Source organism: Lagenorhynchus albirostris, chromosome 3 (genome assembly GCF_949774975.1).
Source record: "Lagenorhynchus albirostris chromosome 3, mLagAlb1.1, whole genome shotgun sequence".
Lineage (NCBI taxonomy): Eukaryota > Metazoa > Chordata > Mammalia > Artiodactyla > Delphinidae > Lagenorhynchus > Lagenorhynchus albirostris.
This window is the reverse complement of record NC_083097.1, coordinates 160,341,317-160,359,331: the sequence shown is the minus strand read 5'-3', so window position 1 is coordinate 160,359,331 and position 18,015 is coordinate 160,341,317. Positions and strand designations below refer to the sequence as shown.

At 51.1% G+C, this 18,015-nt stretch overlaps 1 protein-coding gene across 1 annotated transcript in view; it reads right to left on the bottom strand.

Moving 5' to 3' along the window:
• Positions 1-5,013: 5,013 nt before the first annotated feature.
• NCAN (neurocan) overlaps positions 5,014-18,015 on the bottom strand; it is an 18,523-nt gene continuing 5,521 nt past the window's right edge. The window contains exons 6-14 of the mRNA XM_060144854.1: positions 16,900-17,496; positions 15,242-16,702; positions 11,024-11,140; positions 9,919-10,032; positions 8,424-8,582; positions 7,211-7,293; positions 6,345-6,489; positions 5,412-5,594; positions 5,014-5,159 (exon numbers count right to left, since the gene is read on the bottom strand). Of these exons, the coding sequence (XP_060000837.1) occupies positions 5,014-5,159; positions 5,412-5,594; positions 6,345-6,489; positions 7,211-7,293; positions 8,424-8,582; positions 9,919-10,032; positions 11,024-11,140; positions 15,242-16,702; positions 16,900-17,496 (3,005 nt within the window). The remainder of the gene's footprint in view (positions 5,160-5,411; positions 5,595-6,344; positions 6,490-7,210; positions 7,294-8,423; positions 8,583-9,918; positions 10,033-11,023; positions 11,141-15,241; positions 16,703-16,899; positions 17,497-18,015) is intronic.

Below are 18,015 nucleotides of genomic sequence, written 5' to 3'. Positions count from 1 at the left end.
TGCCTCGGGTATGTAAGTTTCCCTCCTCTCATTCTGTGAGTCAGAGGGGCTGACTCCACTGGGCAATGACTGCTGTGGTTCATCTTCCTGGGCAACCCTAATTGGTCCAGGGGTGGACATGGACCCAGGCAGACCAATGAGACTGCCTGGGATTTTGACGGACCAATAGGACCAAGGGAACCCTCTTTCTGCTGGGTCTCTGCACTGTTGGATTGCAGGTCTTTGAGGGTCCACCTGGAGGAGACCTAAGGATGGCAACCAGGGTAGAGCCACTCCTGAAGCTAGTTATTCAGAAAAATGTCTCACTCCTGTCTTCCAGCACCCAGTGCACTTCTCAGAGACAACTAAAATTTCTTACATGTCCTTCAAAAGATGTTTTATATTCATTCAATCAAACATGCATATATTGTTTTCCCCCACTTCTGCACAAATGAAAATATGCAACGTATATTTTTTATGTTGTAAAACTTCACATAATATGAAATTCACCATTGTAAACATTTTAAAGTCTTCAATTTAGTGGCATTTAGTACATTCCCAGTGTTGTCCAACCATCACCCCTATCATTTTCATCACCCCAAAGAAAATCTCCTACTCATTAAGCAATCACTCTCCATTCCTCCCTCCCCACTCCATGCCCTGAAAACTGTTAATCTACTTCCCATCTCTGTGGATTTGCCTCATCTTGACATTTTGTATAAGTGGAATCCTACAGTATGTGTCCTTTTGTGTCTAGCTTCTTTCACTCAGTATAATATTTATGGCTGAATAATGTTCATATATATGTATATATATATCACATTTTCTTTATTCTTTTATCAGTTAATGGCCATTTGGGTTGATTCCACCTTTTGGCTATTGTGAACAGTGCTGCTATGAACATTTGTGTGCCATATATACTTTATTTTATAAATTTATTTATTTATTTTTGGCTGCATTGGGTCTTCGTTGCTGCGCTCGGGCTTTTCTCTAGTTGTGGTGAGCGGGGGCTACTCTTGTTGCGGTGCGCGGGCTTCTCATTGCGGTGGCTTCTCTTGTTGGGGAGCGTGGGCTCTAGGTGCACGGGCTTCAGTAGTTGTGGCTTGCGGTCTCTAGAGCGCAGGCTCAGTAGTCGTGGCGCACAGGCTTAGTTGCTCCGTGGCATGCGAGATCTTCCCGGACCAGGGCTCGAACCCGTGTCTCCTGCATTGGCAGGTGGATTCTCAACCACTGCGCCACCAGGGAAACCCTCATATACACTTTTGAAGTAACTCTTATTTAACAATATATTTGGGTACTGGTTTCCTTCAGCATGTAAAAATCCGCCCCCTTCCCCCAACAGCATTCTTTTTTTTTTTTTTTTTTTTTTTGCGTTACGCGGGCCTCTCATTGTTGTGGCCTCTCCCGTTGCGGAGCGCAGGCTCAGCGGCCATGGCTCACGGGCCCAGACGCTCCACGGCATGTGGGATCCTCCCGGACCAGGGCACGAACCCGTGTCCCCTGCATCGGCAGGCGGACTCTCAACCACTGCGCCACCAGGGAAGCCCAACCAGCATTCTTTTGAAGTTTGGCAAAGTAGTCCCTGTTTGGATGCACCATAATCTTTGTAATCAGTCTCCTAATGGTGGACATTTACATTGTTTCCCATATTTTGCTGTTAGTAATAAGTACCATGGTCATCACATAAGTGCAAGTATAACTGGAGGATGATAGCAGGAATTGTTTGATCAAGAAGTCAAAACTTGCCGGCCGTTTTGTTAGTGATCTCCAACTCTTCTTAGAGGTGGGGCCAATTTATAGCCCATCAGTAACAGATGTACCTACCTATTTCCATATGTCCTCAGTAGCATCATGTGTTATCACTTGTTACCTTAGCCAACCTGATAGGTGAAAAATAATATCTCATTGTGGTTGTCACTTGCAATTCACCTGTTATATGAAGCTGACTATCCTCCACTTTGACTTTAGATGCAGGAAGTTGAGTAAATCATAAATTATTCTCAGTTCAGGTACATTGTCATCATTGAAATATGCAAGGCCCCTCTCTTGTGAGATTTATTCGTTTATTCCCTTTTATTTATATGTCCTTATTTGTGTATCTTGGTGATCTGAAAATTGTGTATTATTTTGTTGAGCATATGTTGTAGTTTAAGAGCCATCTGTCCTTTTCTTTGAGCTTTTTGTTCATATCCTGTGCCCATTTGGCTATTGGATTATTGGGGTTTTTCGTATTGATTTGTAGGAGCTCTTTATATATATTAAGGCAAAATTCCTTTATCTCTGATTTGAAGAATTGTTTCCAAGCTTGGCATTCACCTTTTGTCCTTGTTTATGTTGCCACTATTGCTTTAGAATAAAACCCAAACTTCTCATTACAGCCCATATTGCCCTGAGTGATCCATCCTCTGCCTCTCTGACCTCATCTCCCTCCACTGTCTACCTCTGTCACTCCGCTCCAGCCGCTATGGACTCTTTGCTGTTTCTCAAATGAACCATGTTCCCTTCTGCAAGAAGATTTTCACTTTTACTCTTCCCTCTGCCTGAAACTCTCTTCCTTTCTTCCCTTCTTTGTCTAGTTAATGCTATTCATCCTTTAGATTCCATTCACCTCCTCTAAGAAGCCTCCCCTGACCACCTCCCAGGGGTCACATCTGTTCTGTCCACCACTATCTCCCCAGCACCCAGCACAGTACACGGCATATAACAGCTGCCCAGTAAGTCCTTGTTGAGTAAATGAATGAAGGAAGGTGTCAGGAGGCAGGTTGAACTGTTAAAAAATTTTATTAAAATGTCCAAGGAGTACATTAATGTCCATAGTGTCAGATACCACAGACCCACGGAATACGGCAGCTGACAGCATAACCAACAGAATCCAAAGCTGTTCACGCGCACACACACTCACACGCATGCCACACACGCGGCACACGCAAACACACACGCACATCTCAAAGGGAAAGACCAAGAGACAAACCACCCACCTTAGAAAATATCAGAGCCCCCTCCCACCACGGAGCTGGGGTGGGGGCAGGGCGAGGGGCTGAGGTGGTCAAGGGTAAGGAGCATAAACCAAGACACCGCCAAAAAAGTTGCATCCCCAGAGCCCCCCACTCCAAACAAAGGAAAATTCTTTTGTGACATGGATGACTGAAGATGTGTTATTGTTTTTATATTTCTTAAACCAAGAGGAATTATCAAACCTAGAAGGCAAACCTATATCCCTGGGTTTTCTCAACAATAACCGTAACATGGGACAGTAGATAATGTCTATAGCAGGGGACACTAAAGACCATGGTCAAGGATGCAGGTCTAGTTTGCACTTCTCAATCTTTTCCTAAATCTTCCTGTGTGTTAGAGCATGATTATGTTTCAATTCCTTCCCCCCAAAATAGAGAGCAGGGTTAGGAGTCAGCCAGAGGCAGGACTGAATCCTTATTCCTGTCTTGCAAGCCAGTGCCTTTCTCTTATCTGAGCCTCAGTTTTGTCTTGTGTAAAATGGGAAAGTGATGGTTCCTAAGTCACTGGGCTGTTGAGAAGATTCATGGAGGCAGTGTAAGTCCTTAGCATGGTACCTACTCCATAGTTGTCAATTATGATTAGTACTTCCCAGGAGGGATATAGGCTAAGCCAACACATTTCTTTCTCTACTGAACCCTTAGATGGACTGTATATTTGCTTATTTTTCTTTCCTGCAGAGGGCCATTCTCCACTGTGGTTTTTAACACTAATCCACAGATGTTACCCAGACTAGAGAGGCTGAGAGTGGACAAAGGACACGGAGGAAAAGCTGTGGCTCTTTCCTGCCAGAGATCAGGAAGCTGAATCCCGACTTCCGGCTTGGGGCAAGTTTTTACAGGTTTCAGATTCTGGGGAGGAAGGCAAGGTGAGTTCTTTACTGCTTAAAAAATTAAAAAACTAAGAGAAGAATGTGTGTGTGTGTGTGTGTGTTTCAGTTTTAACACTGCACATCTCTCTACATGACGGCAGGTAGATGTCACTACTTCAAGTTTTAAGCATTTCCAGTCCACCAGGCGATGAATGGAGGAGACAGGAATAGAGTAGGGGTAGGGGTGGGACCCATGGCAGGGGCACTACCAATGTCTGCTTGAGGGATGGATATGGGCAACGAGCTAGAAAACTTGGCACCTCCTTGGCCCAGGAAGGAGGTTCTTTGTCTCCCTGAGAGATGGAGGGGGAAGAAATCTGGGTTCGTAGAGCCCTAAACATCCTCTCATCTGTGTGTGTGCGTGTGTGTGTGTGTGTGTGTGTGTGTGTATAAAATTCACCACACATGCAGAACCACCAAATCTCAGCACTGGACTAGACCTGAGAGGGCAAGCAATACAGCTTCCCCTCATTGCCCACAAATTCCTCTGACTATTCTGACCCCTAACTCTGAGGGCACGGAGGGATGCTGTTCTAAAAACATTCCTAAAATTCAATACATAGGAATTCCACACTCAGTTCATCCACCAAGACTAAGGACTGACTTAGGCTGAAGTCCAAGGTGAAGGAAGAGCTGTCATCAAGTTCAAGCCGTGTGCGTCCATGTAATTTTCCACTCCCAAAGCCAGTGACCTTCACTATAGGCTTCAGCCTGCATTTAGGACATCCGACAGTTTACTAAATCTGAACCTCTGGTGGTAAAAGCAATTCCTTAGTGTGAATCCAAACACACATTCTTGCACCCTTATCACAGCCTTATTTCCACAACTGGCAGTCAGCCTTGCCAACAAAAGACTAAACCAGTGCAAAGAATAATCTTTGCCGATTATGCTTCCCTCCACTGAGAGATGCGCCCAGAGTTCAGCCTGACTAGAACTGACGTTTCAGACACATGGCTACACCTGCCAAGAGGACCTTGTATATGTAAGAAAAAGGAGAGAGGAGCTTTTTACAAATGGTTATGTATGGGGGGATGCGGTTTGGGACTCAGGGGCTTCCGGACCCTCTTGTTTCTCTCTGGGCTCTGCCTCCCCAGGTGAAGGCTCCAGGGGAGGTGTGGGAAGGGGATTGTGCTTTCTTTTGCCTGGTTCTTCAGCAGAAGTTCCCTTCTTCCTTCTCCCAGTCCTCTGCTGGGTGTTTCTTGTGTTTTCTGCGCTCCTTGCGCGATTTGTGGTGGTGATGCTGGTGGTGGTGTTGGTGGTGGTGATGGTGTCGCCGCATCCGATGGGATCGTCTGGCTGCGGGGAAGTGAGGGACGACAGGGACGTGGCAAAAGCTGATGAGAGGTGGGTGGCCTGATGGAACAGGCTTCCTCGGGGGAGGGGGAAATGGAGGGAACACCAGGCAAACTAGTAAGTTCTCACTTATCTGCAAGGCCATATTATCAGGCAGACATTCAACCAGATCAATGTGTGTAGTCATGAGATGCTTAATTGGAGACTACAAGTAGCTGGAAACTTTTGTTGGGGTGTCTGGCGGAAGCCACTTACGTTTGGTGCAGACGATTTGGGGCCGGTCCCATTTGCCATTGCTCCGGCATCGGATGATGGCCACATGGTGCTGGGCAAATCCTTCGTCGCACTGGTAGCGTACAGTGGCGTGGACATTATACTTGGCCTTGCGGGCACCGATGGGCAAGGCGTTCTCCACTGCTGGAGGGGGACCACACAGCACTGGGGACAGAGGAACCTCCAGTTAAAGAAGTGGATGGGACTGGGGCTGAACTGGTTTCATCTCTTGTTGAGATGAACCCTCAACAGGTCCCACCTTTTGCCCAGCTGTGACCTCAAAAGGCTAGAAGTGAATGTCTCCTCCACCCAAACCAGGAGATGCTGAGGGGCAGGAACCTCCTGGACACATCCCACCCCCTAATTCTTGTGCATGATGGGAATGAAGGAGATGGGAGGCAAGAATAATCTGAGCAAATGAATGGAAAAAAGGATATGAAAATTGGCAAAGAAACAGAAGCAAGAATGAAGAAAAGTATAAGAAAGGTGGACTTGAGAATATACCTATACATATATATGTTTCCTTAATATGTAAAGAGCTCTTACAAATCAATAAGACCAATGAACCGATAGAAAATTAGGCAAAGGAAATGAACTGGTAGGTCACAGGAAATCAAATACATATAAACAGCTTATCAACATATGAAGAGCTGGTTATTCTCATCCTCGAAGACGTGCAAACTATGATAACAATGAGATACTGTTTTTCAGGACTTAGATGAACAAAGAACAAAAAGTTTGGTAACACAGAGTTGGCAAGGGTGGGGGAAAAATGGGTACCCTCACATAGTTCTAAAGAGTGAAAACTGGGCTGGACTGACTCCTACATTTACAAACTTAAATAAAACAAGGAACCAGTGACAGGCAGGAGGGAAGGTTGGGGGAGAAGGGGTGGGAGGGAGAGTAGCAGCATACCTGTGCCCTTCTTACAGACATAGGGGAGGTTGTAGTTGCAGGGGACATCATTCCAGTGCCCACTCTCATGTGACACCATCACCACACAGTCCTCCCCACCCGCGAAGAAATTGTCGGGCTGGTTCTCCCTCCAGTTCTCATATTGCTGTAAGAATGGGGAGCAGGGGGTGCTCAGGGGACAGGCAGCCTGTCCCAGGCTCTGGCACTGTGGGATTCCCCTGGCCAGACCACTCAAACTCTTAGGGACTCAGTGTTTCCATCTCTACAATGAGCACTGTTCTGCCTGCCCTGAGGGTGGCTGCCACTACAGTCCAAGTCAACCCTCCTCTAGCTGCGAGGCTGTGGTGCCCTCTTCCCTGGTCCTCCTGCCCCGGCTCACTCCCTGACAGTCTGTTTTCCACATGGGTCACTCATTGTTAGATAAATAGTTGAAAAAAAAGGTGACCTCAGACTGGAAGTCCAGGAGAGCTTCCCTGAGGAGGCAACAGGAGAGCTGAAGGAAGACTCAAGGATAAGAACAACGCAGGCAGGGAACAGAGTTCTAAGCAGAGGGACTAGCTAATGCAAAGGCCCTGAGGCAGGACTGAGCTTGTCCTGTCTGAGGAACAGAACAGAGGCCAGGAGGGCTGGGGCTGCTTGATCCAGTTCAAGTGCAGTCAGAGAGTGGGCCGGGGCCAGTTCTCATGGCAGAGGAGAGGAGGTGGATTTCTTTTCTAATTGTGGTGAAAAAGATATAATATAAGATTTACTAAAGTGAAGCCAGAGGGCCGGGTCATTGCAGCTTACCCAGAACTCTCCATTCTAGGCAGGGCCCAAGTCAACAGTCTGACTGCAGGGACCCAGGCCCCCAGGCTGCCACCACTCACCAGCCCCGTGTTGTCCGTCCACTGGAAATCCCTCTCCACGATCCTGTCGTTTAGGCCGATCCACGTGTTTTCACGCCCAAAACCTGTGGGGTGTGGGGTGTCGTGAGGGCTGGGTACTTGCACCTCCCCCAGCCTAGGTTGCTGGCTGGAGGCCAGGTGGGGGTTGTGGGAGGGGAGACTCAGCCCCCTCCCCAGCCTGAAGGTGGGCTGGAAGGGGAAGTGGATGAAGATGAGAATGGAGGGGGGGTACCCAGAGCCCCTCCCCCAGTTTGGGGTTTGAGCTGGAGGGGAGGACCCCAGCCCCTCTGCCAGCCTGGGGGGCATGGGCTGGAGGCCACATCCCCCCATTTCCTAGCAGGCTGAGGCTCTGGCTGGCCTCATACTTGGGGAGTGGGGTTGGGGCATGGAAAGGGCTGGAATTAGGTTCCTGGCCTTGTCACAATTTGTGGCTTAAACAAAAGGCCAGAGAAAACGATAAAAACAAGTCAGATCTTTGCAGAAATGAGAGAGCAGGGGCTAAGAGAGCCAGCGAGCAAGGCTGACAGGGCAGGCAGGTGAATCTAAATGAGCCAATCAGTCACTGAGGAGGAAGCAGCTGGATGCATGTGTGTTTGATTACATAGAGGAAAAAAGCCAGTGAACCAGGGAATGAACAAATTAAAGAATTAACAGGGGATGGGATGGGGAAAATGTGAATAAATAAATGGATGAAAAAGGGTAGAAGGAATAATGAGTAAATCAATAAATGCCGGATTTAATTTATGGGACACCCCTCTTTCTCTAAATCTCTGCTCCTCCCTCATTTCATCCCCCGCACCACAGATGCTTCTCCATCACCCTCTGTCCCCTGGCCCTGTTTTAACTGTCATCAGTGCCCTGAGAACCAGCTAAATTTTAGGATAGACTTATTTAATTAGATATTTACTTGTTTGACTATATCCTCTTCAAGAACGTCACTCCCTAAGGACAGGACAATGTGTGTCTCTGTGCCTGGAACAGTGCCTGGCACATAGCAGGTGCTCAGTAAATAGTCAGAGAATGAATGAAGTGAATGAATGAACTGACAAGGGAATAAATAGACACTTGAATTAATAAGTGGTCAGGGCTTGCGTTAATGAACATAGCTTCAGAAAGGTAGCGTCTTCAGGACCCGGGGGGGATCCCCTGACAAAGGGACTGTAAAGGCCACCCCTGCCCGTCCCAGAGTCCCTACTGTTAATGAAGCCGTGTTCTTCGGATGAGTGGATGCTGGTCAGGTGGCCGGCTCGACGGCGGCAGTCCCTCTCGGCATCCTCCCATGCCCGCCGATGGGCGAAGTAGCGGTAGCAGTGGCCCTGAAACTTGTGCCAGCCATGGTCACAGCCCTCTGTGTCTGGGAGGTGGAAAGGGAGCATGAAGGGGGCTGGCCTCAAGCCGAGGCCTGCCTTGCCAGCCGTGAGCACACCAGCCCACCAGAGAGAGGGCCCAATCCAAGGTCACTGTGGGGCTAAATCAACCCTCTCCCTGGGCCCATCCCCCAGCCCCCACTCTGTCCCCCCACCTTCTCACCTCCCTCCTCCCATATTCACTTCTTTTCTCTGTTGCAGGAAGAGATTCAACTGGAAGACCATTACACCCATTCCCTCTTATCCCAACTCTAATGTCTCATTCTCTGATCCGGCCACATCCTGGGACCTCAGGAAATAGTCTCAGGAAGGCCTAAAATTTCCCTCCTGGGAAAAAACTCAAATAGACATTTCTCCCAAAAAGATATACAAATGGCCTACAAGCACATGAAAAGATGGTCAACAACGTGAATCATTAGGAAAAACAAATCAGAATCACAATGGGATACCACCTCATACACACTAGGATGGCTATAATTTTTTTAAAAGGAAAATAATAAGCGCTGGCAAGGATATGGAGAAATTGGAACCATCTTGCATTGCTGGGGGGAATGTAAAATGGTGTAGCCCCTGTAGAAAACAGTCTGGCAGCTTCTCAAAAAGTTAAACACAGAATTACCATATGACCCAGCCGTTCTACTCCTGGGTACACCAAAAAGAATGGGGGGAAAATCAAAAAGAATGGAAAACAGGTATTGAAACAAAAACGTGTACATGAACATTCATAGCCGCACTATTCACATTAGCCACAAGGGGGAGACAACTCAAAGGTCCATCAAGTGATGAACGGATAAACAAAATGTGGACCATCCAATGGAATACGATTCAGCCATAAAAAGGAATGAAGCACTGACACGTCCTACAATGTGGATGAATCCTGAAAAACATCATGCTGAGTGAAAGAAGGCAGATACAAAAAGACACAGAGCGTATGACTACATTTATATGAAACATATAAAACAGGCAAATCCATAGAGACAGAAAGTAGATTAGTGGTTGCCAGGGGCTGGAGGGGAGGAATGGGGAGTGATGGCTAATGGGGACAGGATTTCCTTTGGGGATGATGAAAATGTCTTGGAACTAGCTAGAGGTGGTGGTTGTACAACATTGTGAATGTACTGAATGCCACTGAATTGTACACTCTAAAAAGGTTAATTCTATGTTATGTGAATTTTATCTCAAGAAAATTATTCGCCTCCTGCCTGTCTGACTCACGGCCATGGAACCAGAGGCAGAGACCTGGAGCTCCATGTGTGGGAAGCTTGTGGTCCAGCACCCAACCCTGCTCCTGGAACTGTTTCTGGGGTCTCGGCAGAGACTCACCTTTCTCACAGAGGCTGCCCCCATAGCTGGGGAGGCAAAGGCAGACGAAGGCGTTGACCTCGTCGATGCAGGTGCCTCCATTCTCACAGGGGCTGGAGAGGCAGTCATCTATATCTGGAGGGGAAGGTGGGGCTGAGTCAGAGGTCAGCCTCCCTGTGGCTCCCAGTCCCCATGGAGAACCAGGCAGAAGATGCGTTCATGACCCGACCATCTATCCCAGACCTGAGTACAACAGTGGTGGTCTGCACTGATGGCCCAATGACTCTGGAGGTCAAGGGGGTGGAACCTCATACAACTGATGTGAATTAGCATCAATGAGAGGAGATGCCACTGGGCTGGCTGAAAGCCAGAGTGTGCAGGACGTTCCCCCTGACTCCAGAACAGTGAAGGTGGGTCTGGCAAACAGACACATAGAATGTCGAAGCTGAAGGGTCTTCAGAATGTGGAGCACTTATAAGGATTTGCACAGAATCACGAAGTTGTTTGTAGGTACAGGGAGCAATCAGTTGAGCACCTCTTCTCCCAATCCCTGTGTAGATAGTGCCTGAAGCATGTACGATGCCAGGCAAGTCACTTGCCCTCTCTGAGACTCAGTTTCTTTTTTTTTGCAAAGTGGTGATAACAATAGCACCTCCACAGCAGTGGTTGTGAGTAGAGTCAATGGAAGAGCTCAAGAAATTATATCATTTATAATTATTGTTATAATTTCATAATTTTTCATATGTCTTGTGTTGGGCTTTGGAGCTAGCTTCCAACAGTTCTGGTGGTGGTGCCTATACCCCTGCCTACCCAGGAGAGGGTAGGCCATCCTCTGGGGCCCTTTGCTGGTGGGAGTATGAGCCTTACCATCCTTTTGTCTTCCCCTTCCCCACCCCTGCCCGGTAGTAATGGGAGGCAGCACACCAGAGCCTCAGCCCTGAGGATAAAACCTCAGATGGTTGTTGCTGAGGCTGATTTACTGGAACCAAGGAGTGAGGGAGGGGAAGGGAGCATCTGAAGCCAGCATTTTGTGATCCCTGATCCTCATGGGGATGGCTGCTGGGATAGACCCCAGGGCTCTGAGTCAGACAAGTCTGTGTTCAGATCCTGAGTCTGGCGTACTCACCGATCTCACAGTTCTCTCCAGCAAAGCCCTGGTCACAGCTACAGCCATACATGGTGCCATTGGCTTTACACGTGCCCCCATGCAGGCAAGGGTTGTTCTCACAGGGATCCGAGGGAACTGCAGGATGGACAGGAGTACGGGAAGGAGTCAGACCACCAAGTCTGCCTCCCAGGGAATCCAGACCTCAGACCCCTAAAGGCCCTCTCGTTCCACCCCTCTCTGTGGAGTCCCCTCTATAACTTCCCAATAATTGATTGCCAACTTCCTCTCACATGTCCCTGTGATGAGCTTACTCTTTCCAGGAACTGGCCAAAGCACCTGTGGGATGCCCTGGCTATGGCAAAGTCCTTCCTTGGACTGAACTAGAATGGGATTCCTGCAGCTTCTCTTAGGAAGTCTTCTCATAGAACATGGTTTAAGTGCCCTCCTTGACTTATCCCCATTTTTCTAGAAATACCCAACTGGTCATTGTGCTTCTCATACTTTGTAGCAAAGAAGTGGACATAGGTTCTAGATGGGGTATGAATGGCACTGGGACCAGTGGGAACCATCACTTCCTTCGTCCTTGTGGCTCAACCTCTTCTGATGCAACCTCAGTGGTTACAGTGTGGAGAAGTGGTGGATTATAGCAGTAATAACCATAGGCTGTGCAGTCAGAGAGGCTGGTTCAATTCCTGCCTCTGCCACTCCCTAGGGAACGCTGGGCAAATTACTTCTGTGAATTTCAGTTGCCTCATTTACAAAATGAAAATAAAAATAGCTCATCCTGGGCTTCCGTGGTGGCGCAGTGGTTGAGAGTCCGCCTGCCGATGCAGGGGACACGGGTTCGTGCCCTGGACCGGGAAGATCCCACATGCTGTGGAGCGACTGGGCCCGTGAGCCATGGCTGCTGAGCCTGCGCGTCCGGAGCCTGTGCTCCGCAACGGGAGAGGCCACAACAGTGAGAGGCCCGCGCACCGCAAAAAAAAAAAAAAAAAAGTAGCTCATCCTGCTCTCCCAGTCCTGACCATAATGCCATGACTGGCTCTCTGTATATCAGCCTGGGGCCTCTTGAGGGGTCTCAACATTGCTTAACACGGACAGGGCATCCAGGGGGAGTTGAATGTGAGGCCCTGTCCACCTCTCTCCTTCCTCAGCTGGGTTTCTCTGGAGGCAGGAGGGTCACCCCTCTCCATCTCAGGGCCTCAGAGGCCCTGGTGAGTGGTCTCTGGACCACCCTGGAGTCTTGGAGGGGCAGAGCAAGAACCCCCATGTACCCCAGATGACCCCTATCCCTTGTCAGGACAGTGTCAAGTCTTCCACTGCAAGATACCAGAAATGAGACCCAGAGGAGGGCAGGGTCTAGCTCAAAGCCGCTCAGCAGGACAGTACAAGAGCCAAGACTGGCCTACGGGGATCTGGAAGCCGTTTAAGGCCCTCTCTCCAGGCCCTATAACGTAGAATTTGTTTCTGTTTTGTCCTGGTCTGGAGGCCCACAAGAAACTGAGACGATGACAAGAAGTCACCTCCTCCCTGATCTTCTGGACTCCGCCTTCACCCTTAACAGGTTGTTCTCCCCACAGCTGCCAGAGGGAGGCCATGTAAACCTGAGTCAGGTCATGTCCTTCCTCTGCCTAGACTCCTCCATGGCTCCCCATTGCCCTCATAGGAAAAGCCAAAATCCTTACCTCAGCCCACAGGGCCCAGTGCAATCTTCCCCAATATCTCCCTGCCTGATCCTCCTCTCCCTCCTTCACTTACTCCGCTCCAGCCACACTGACCCTGCTGTTCCTCCTACACACCAAATATGGTCCTGCCTCAGGGCCTTTGCACAAGCTATTCCGTCTGCCTGAACTGCTTTTCCCCTAGATCTCTGCATGGCTCCTCTCTCACCTCCTTCAGGCTTGCTAAAATTCATCCTAACCCCCCTTCCAAAACCAAAACCCACCCACTGGCATCCCTCATCCCTTGCTTTACTTTTCTCTTTTGTCTTTATTACTTTCTAACCTCCAATATAATTTATTAGGACCATCATTTCTTATCCATGCCTCCCCCCAGAGCGGTGATGTTCCACATGGCAGCCACGCACAGCTATTTAAGTTTAAATTAATTAAAATGGAATAAAAGTTAAAACGCAGTTCCTCAGTCACACTAGCCACATTTCAAGGGCTCAGTAGCCACCAATGGCTTGTTGCTATTGTATTAGACTGCGTAGCTCGAGAACATTTCCATCACTGGGAAAGTTCTAGAGCATTGTTCTAGAATGTCAGCTGCCAGAGGACAAGGGACTCGGTCTCAACATGGTGCCTGGAATACAGCAAGCACTCAACAGTTGCTTGCTAACTGCATAAAGGTAGCTGCTGGCCTGCCCGCAGTGACTGAAGCCGGTCCCTGGGGCAGTGGCGTGTACCACCACGGATGGCCAGAGAGGCCTGTGGCTATTTCTGTGCCTGGTGCCACCCTGGCACGTGCGGGCACATGCGTGGGGCTGCCAGGCGCCAGGACGTGTAAGCCCCACCAGGTGCCCCGAGCTGCTGACACCTGCCCACGTACTGGCGGTGACTCAGTCGCTTGCTGGTGCTGCATTTATTTTTGGCTTCATTAGCATTTCTGCTGCAAGCAGTAGGTGAGTAGGCGCCCAGGTCTCCCCCAGCACTGGCTGCCTCCCTCCACCCCGGCTGCCCATGGCTTGAGTCTGGAGCAGAAAAACCAACAAAGTCCAAGACAGATCCAGCCGTGGCCCTGGGGGCTCCTCTCAACACACTTTCCTTAGCACACTTCTTCGTGGTTTCCCTCCCACCTGACCATTCCTTCTCTAGTTCCTTTGGCCTTGGGCAAGCTTACCACCTCCCCAAGACCTCAGGGCGTTTTATTTTGTTTTATGTCAAGGAAATAAACATCTTAGAGCCCAGTGATTGAGACAGAGACTGTCGTCAGACAGCCTGGATTCAAACATTATCCTCGACACTCCCCAGCTGCATGACTCTGCACAAGTCACTTGACTTCCCTGTGCCTCAGTATCCCCATCTGTAAAGTTAGGATCGTACTAGAACTTGTTCCTCAAGGACATTAAAAAGATTAACCAAGGTGATTCCAGTAAAGTGCTCAGACCAACCCAAGCACAAAGGCAGTCACCAATAAACATAAGCCTTTATTGATGCAAGTGCCCCTGCCCAGGGTCCACCTGCCTCCTGGCCATCTAAGAAAAGAAGATGCAGCCCCAGACACAACCCAGAGATGACAGGGTGGGTGATAAAACCCTGCATCCGCTGTTTCCATCACCACGACACTCTGCCTTCAAAAAAAGGAGCAAGTGTTATTGATTGATTGTAAAACCAACCGTGTTAATAAGAGTGTTTTGCAACTCGGAAAAAGTGTGCCTTTTAATTAGCTTCTTCTTCTTCTTTGTTTTTTGTTTTTTTTTTAACGCTCACTTGACCGAGAGAATAGCTCAATATGGCAGGACCTAAAAACTAAAGGGCTGGAATTTGCAGGCTGCCCATAACGGGCAGACCTGGCCCCAGGAGAACAGGGTGATGGCTTTCTCTGGACTCCGCTGGGCATAGAGCAACCAAGGCACATGTGGATTTGGGTGCCAGTTGAGGTTTGACCACTGACTAGCGGGTAGTGACATACCTCCCTGAGCCTCAGTTTGCTGTCTACTAAATGGGGGTGATGCCCACCACTCCCACCCCTTCCCAGCACCCACTTTATCTGTGGCTTGAGGCCCCCCACGTTTCGCACCACTGAATTCCAGCTGCGGTTCAACACTTGTCCAGGAAGGCCTCCCTGCCACGCCTCCTCCCTCCGGCCCCACCCCAGGGGGGGTGCCTGTAACCAGCTCTGTCTTCCTCAGACTGAGGCATCGCTGAAAGCAGGACCCCGGCGTCACACAACACTGTCAGCTGAGAGTGGTCATGAACATGATTTGCTGACTGTACTCGTCCCCAAAACCAAACTCTGCCCAACACCTCGTCATGGCCTCATTGCTCGCTGTGCATAAAACACATCAAACGCAGCTTCACCTCCTGGCCTTTGCCCAGGCTAGTGCCTCTGCCAGGAATACGCTTTCTGTAATTCAACTCTGCCTAATGACCTCCCGCCTTCAACATCATCCCCTGCTAGAAACCTTCCCAGGCACCCAAGGGCAATCCTTCCTCCCAGCTCTGGCCTACCCCAGCCCCTGGTCCCTGAGCACAAACACAGTGACCTGGATGAGACCGCGAGCTTCCAACTCACCCTCCTCTGCACTCCCGTTTGCAGGGGTTCCTGGCAGGGCTGGCTCCTCTCCACTTGCTGCCTCCGCCCAGAAGCTCTCCACACCCGGGCTCCCCGCCAGGACCTCCAGCTCAAACTCCTCTGGGCCCAGGGAGGCAGGCAGCAGGGTGCTGGGGGAGTCCCACGGCACTATAGGCTCCCCCGAGGAAACTGAAATGGGCTTGTCCTTGCTGGCTGCCGTCGGTGTCCAAGGAGGAAGAGCGGGCTCCCCTGAGGGGCTGCCCTCACGTGGAGGCTCCAAGCCTCTCAGGGTGCCCTGGGTCACCATCTGGCCCTCCGGCTCTGGATGGGGTTGGGAGTTTGAGGAGGCCATTGTGGACATGGCCAGGACCCCAACCTTGTCCCCCAGGTCCAGGGACATGAGGGACATCACCACACTTGTATCCACAGCCATTTGAGGGTTCAAGGTGGGGCTTTCAGCTCCCTCAACCACGTGGGATCCAGGTTCCCAATTCCCACCGGCACCACGGGTGTCTAGTGTGGCCATGGAATTCATGGGAGCCACTGTGGCTCCTCCATCTGTAGCAGCCGAAGGCTCCGAACGCGGGGTGACCTTGAGCATCAAGGAGACCCTAGGGACCCCCAAGGGTGCAGATGGGGAATGGGGGTCTAGCCCTTCACTGTGCAGTGACAGCCACATGCCCTGTGCCTCATCCATGTTGGCCTGCAAGCTGGAAGTGGGGGTCTCTGCTGTGTTGAAGACCGCAGACTCAGACCCCAAGACGCCTCTGGCTCCCATGGGCTCAGGGGCCGTCTCAGTGGGAGTGACGGCTGCCACCACATTCCCATCCACAGAAGCCTGTGGGTTGGATCTGGGGGGCTCAGCTTTGCTGAGCCCAGTAGGGCTGGTCCCCCCAGTTTTTCCGAAGTCTGCTCTGAAATAGTTAGGACCCGCTCCAGCTTGTGTGTCTGTAGCTGCCCGCAAAGGAGCCGTAGGACTTCCTTCTCCAGGGCTGCTGAGTGTCAGGGATGTGGCCTCTCCACCTTGTCCCATCAGGCCCGAGGAGGAGGGCAGGGAATACACTTCTGGATGGATGGGATCCTGGGGGCTGGCCTCGATCTCTGAGGCAGGGGAGGGTGGGGCAGTGGCCATGGCTTCACTATACCCCTTTACCTCACTGGCATCGGTGAGGAGGGGTGTAGGGTGTGACAGGAGCCACAGTTTGTGGCCACGAAGCATGGCCATGACAGGGAGGTCTGGAGAAATGACTGTGGGAGAAGCCTCCCAGCGGGCAGTGCTGGGGCCCTTCAAGGGGTCGGGAGCCAAGGCAGTGGCCTCCGAGGAGGACCAGGGCAGGTCGGGGGTGGCAGGCCTCACACTGGGGCCCTTGGCTTCCTCTAGTTCCAGGCCAAGGGTGATAGGTGGGACCATGGTTGGGGGCCACAGCCAGGGCTCTGGGGGGCTCCTGCCACCAGGGGAACCTGAAACAATACCAACAGTAATTATAATTATCTCTCAGCAGCTTCTTCTGCTGATCGTCTCCTTGGCTCCAGGCCTGAGGAAGAGGGGTCTTCTGAGGCTTGGTGAGGCCAGGGGACCCAACTGTGATTCGGAGCCTCCTCCCCTATCCCCCTTGCATCCCCAGGCAGGTCCCATCTCCCCCTTGGACCCCACTCACCAGCTCCAGGCACATCCACCTCATTGGTCAGCACAGCCCAGGGGCTTTGGCTCTGGCCACTCCCCAAGGCGTCAGTGGCTCCTGTGGCCAGGGGAGGCTCCACGTAATTCCCAGCAACCTCTGGGGTGGGGGGCTGGACGCTGGCCTGGAGCGCGCCCTTCAGCCCTCGCTGGGGTTCCTGTTGCTGGAAGTGGCGCCCGTTCAACCCTTTAAAGCGCCCCCTCCTCCTGGGCATGGGGCTGGCTGGGGTTGCCTCTGCGTGCCTGCCCACCGCAGTGCCTGCCTCCACGTTGCCGGGGGCGGGGGACACCGTGCTCAGCCACACCTCCTCAGCCTCCAGAGCAGGCCTTGAGGCTAGTGTGAGGCCCCCAGTGGCAGGACTGGGGGTCTCTCGAGACTCCTGCTTCTCTGCCAAGATCAGAGGCTCTTCTTCCCCACTGGACACCAGAGGCTCCTGGAAGTCTGGGGTGACTACCTCCTCCTCCTCCAGGCTGGGCTCCAGTTCTTGGGCGGGGGGCCCTTCTGCTGACAGAATCTCCCCCTCATCCCCAGACGACGGGGTCTCTGGGTTTCCATGTTGTGATGAAGGGTGATGAGCTGTGGGAGAAAGCAGAAGAGGCTGTGTTAGGCCCAGGGGCTGGCTGGGAAGTTCTGCCTGAAGTCTACCCACATTCCAGCATGCTACAGCAGAGATCTTCTATGTACCTCTGTCTCTCTGAGCCCCTCTGTCTCTCTGGGTTGTTTCTAGGATCCCCCCCTGACTGAGAGACAGAGGAGCAAAGTTATCATCCTCACTGTTCAGGCTGGGGTCCACTGTCAAGGTCAGAATCAACTGGTCACAGTAAAGGGTCAAGAGACAGCTTGGCTGGTGGGTGAAGCTGAGCAGTGGCCAGCTCTCAGGGGGCAGGTCAGACCTGGGCCGTGGCTCCTCCCATGGAAGAGAAAGCGCCTAATGGGCATGGCCTTCCTACGAAGAGATTCTTTTTCCGCCCCCAGCTTACACATAAGACTCTGCTCCTTGGACTTGAGGTTTGCAGCTTCTGAGGGTGTGGCCCCACCCCAAGGGTGAAGGCCATCCCTGGTCCCATCCCTGGGGGTGTGGCCTTGCTCAGGGGT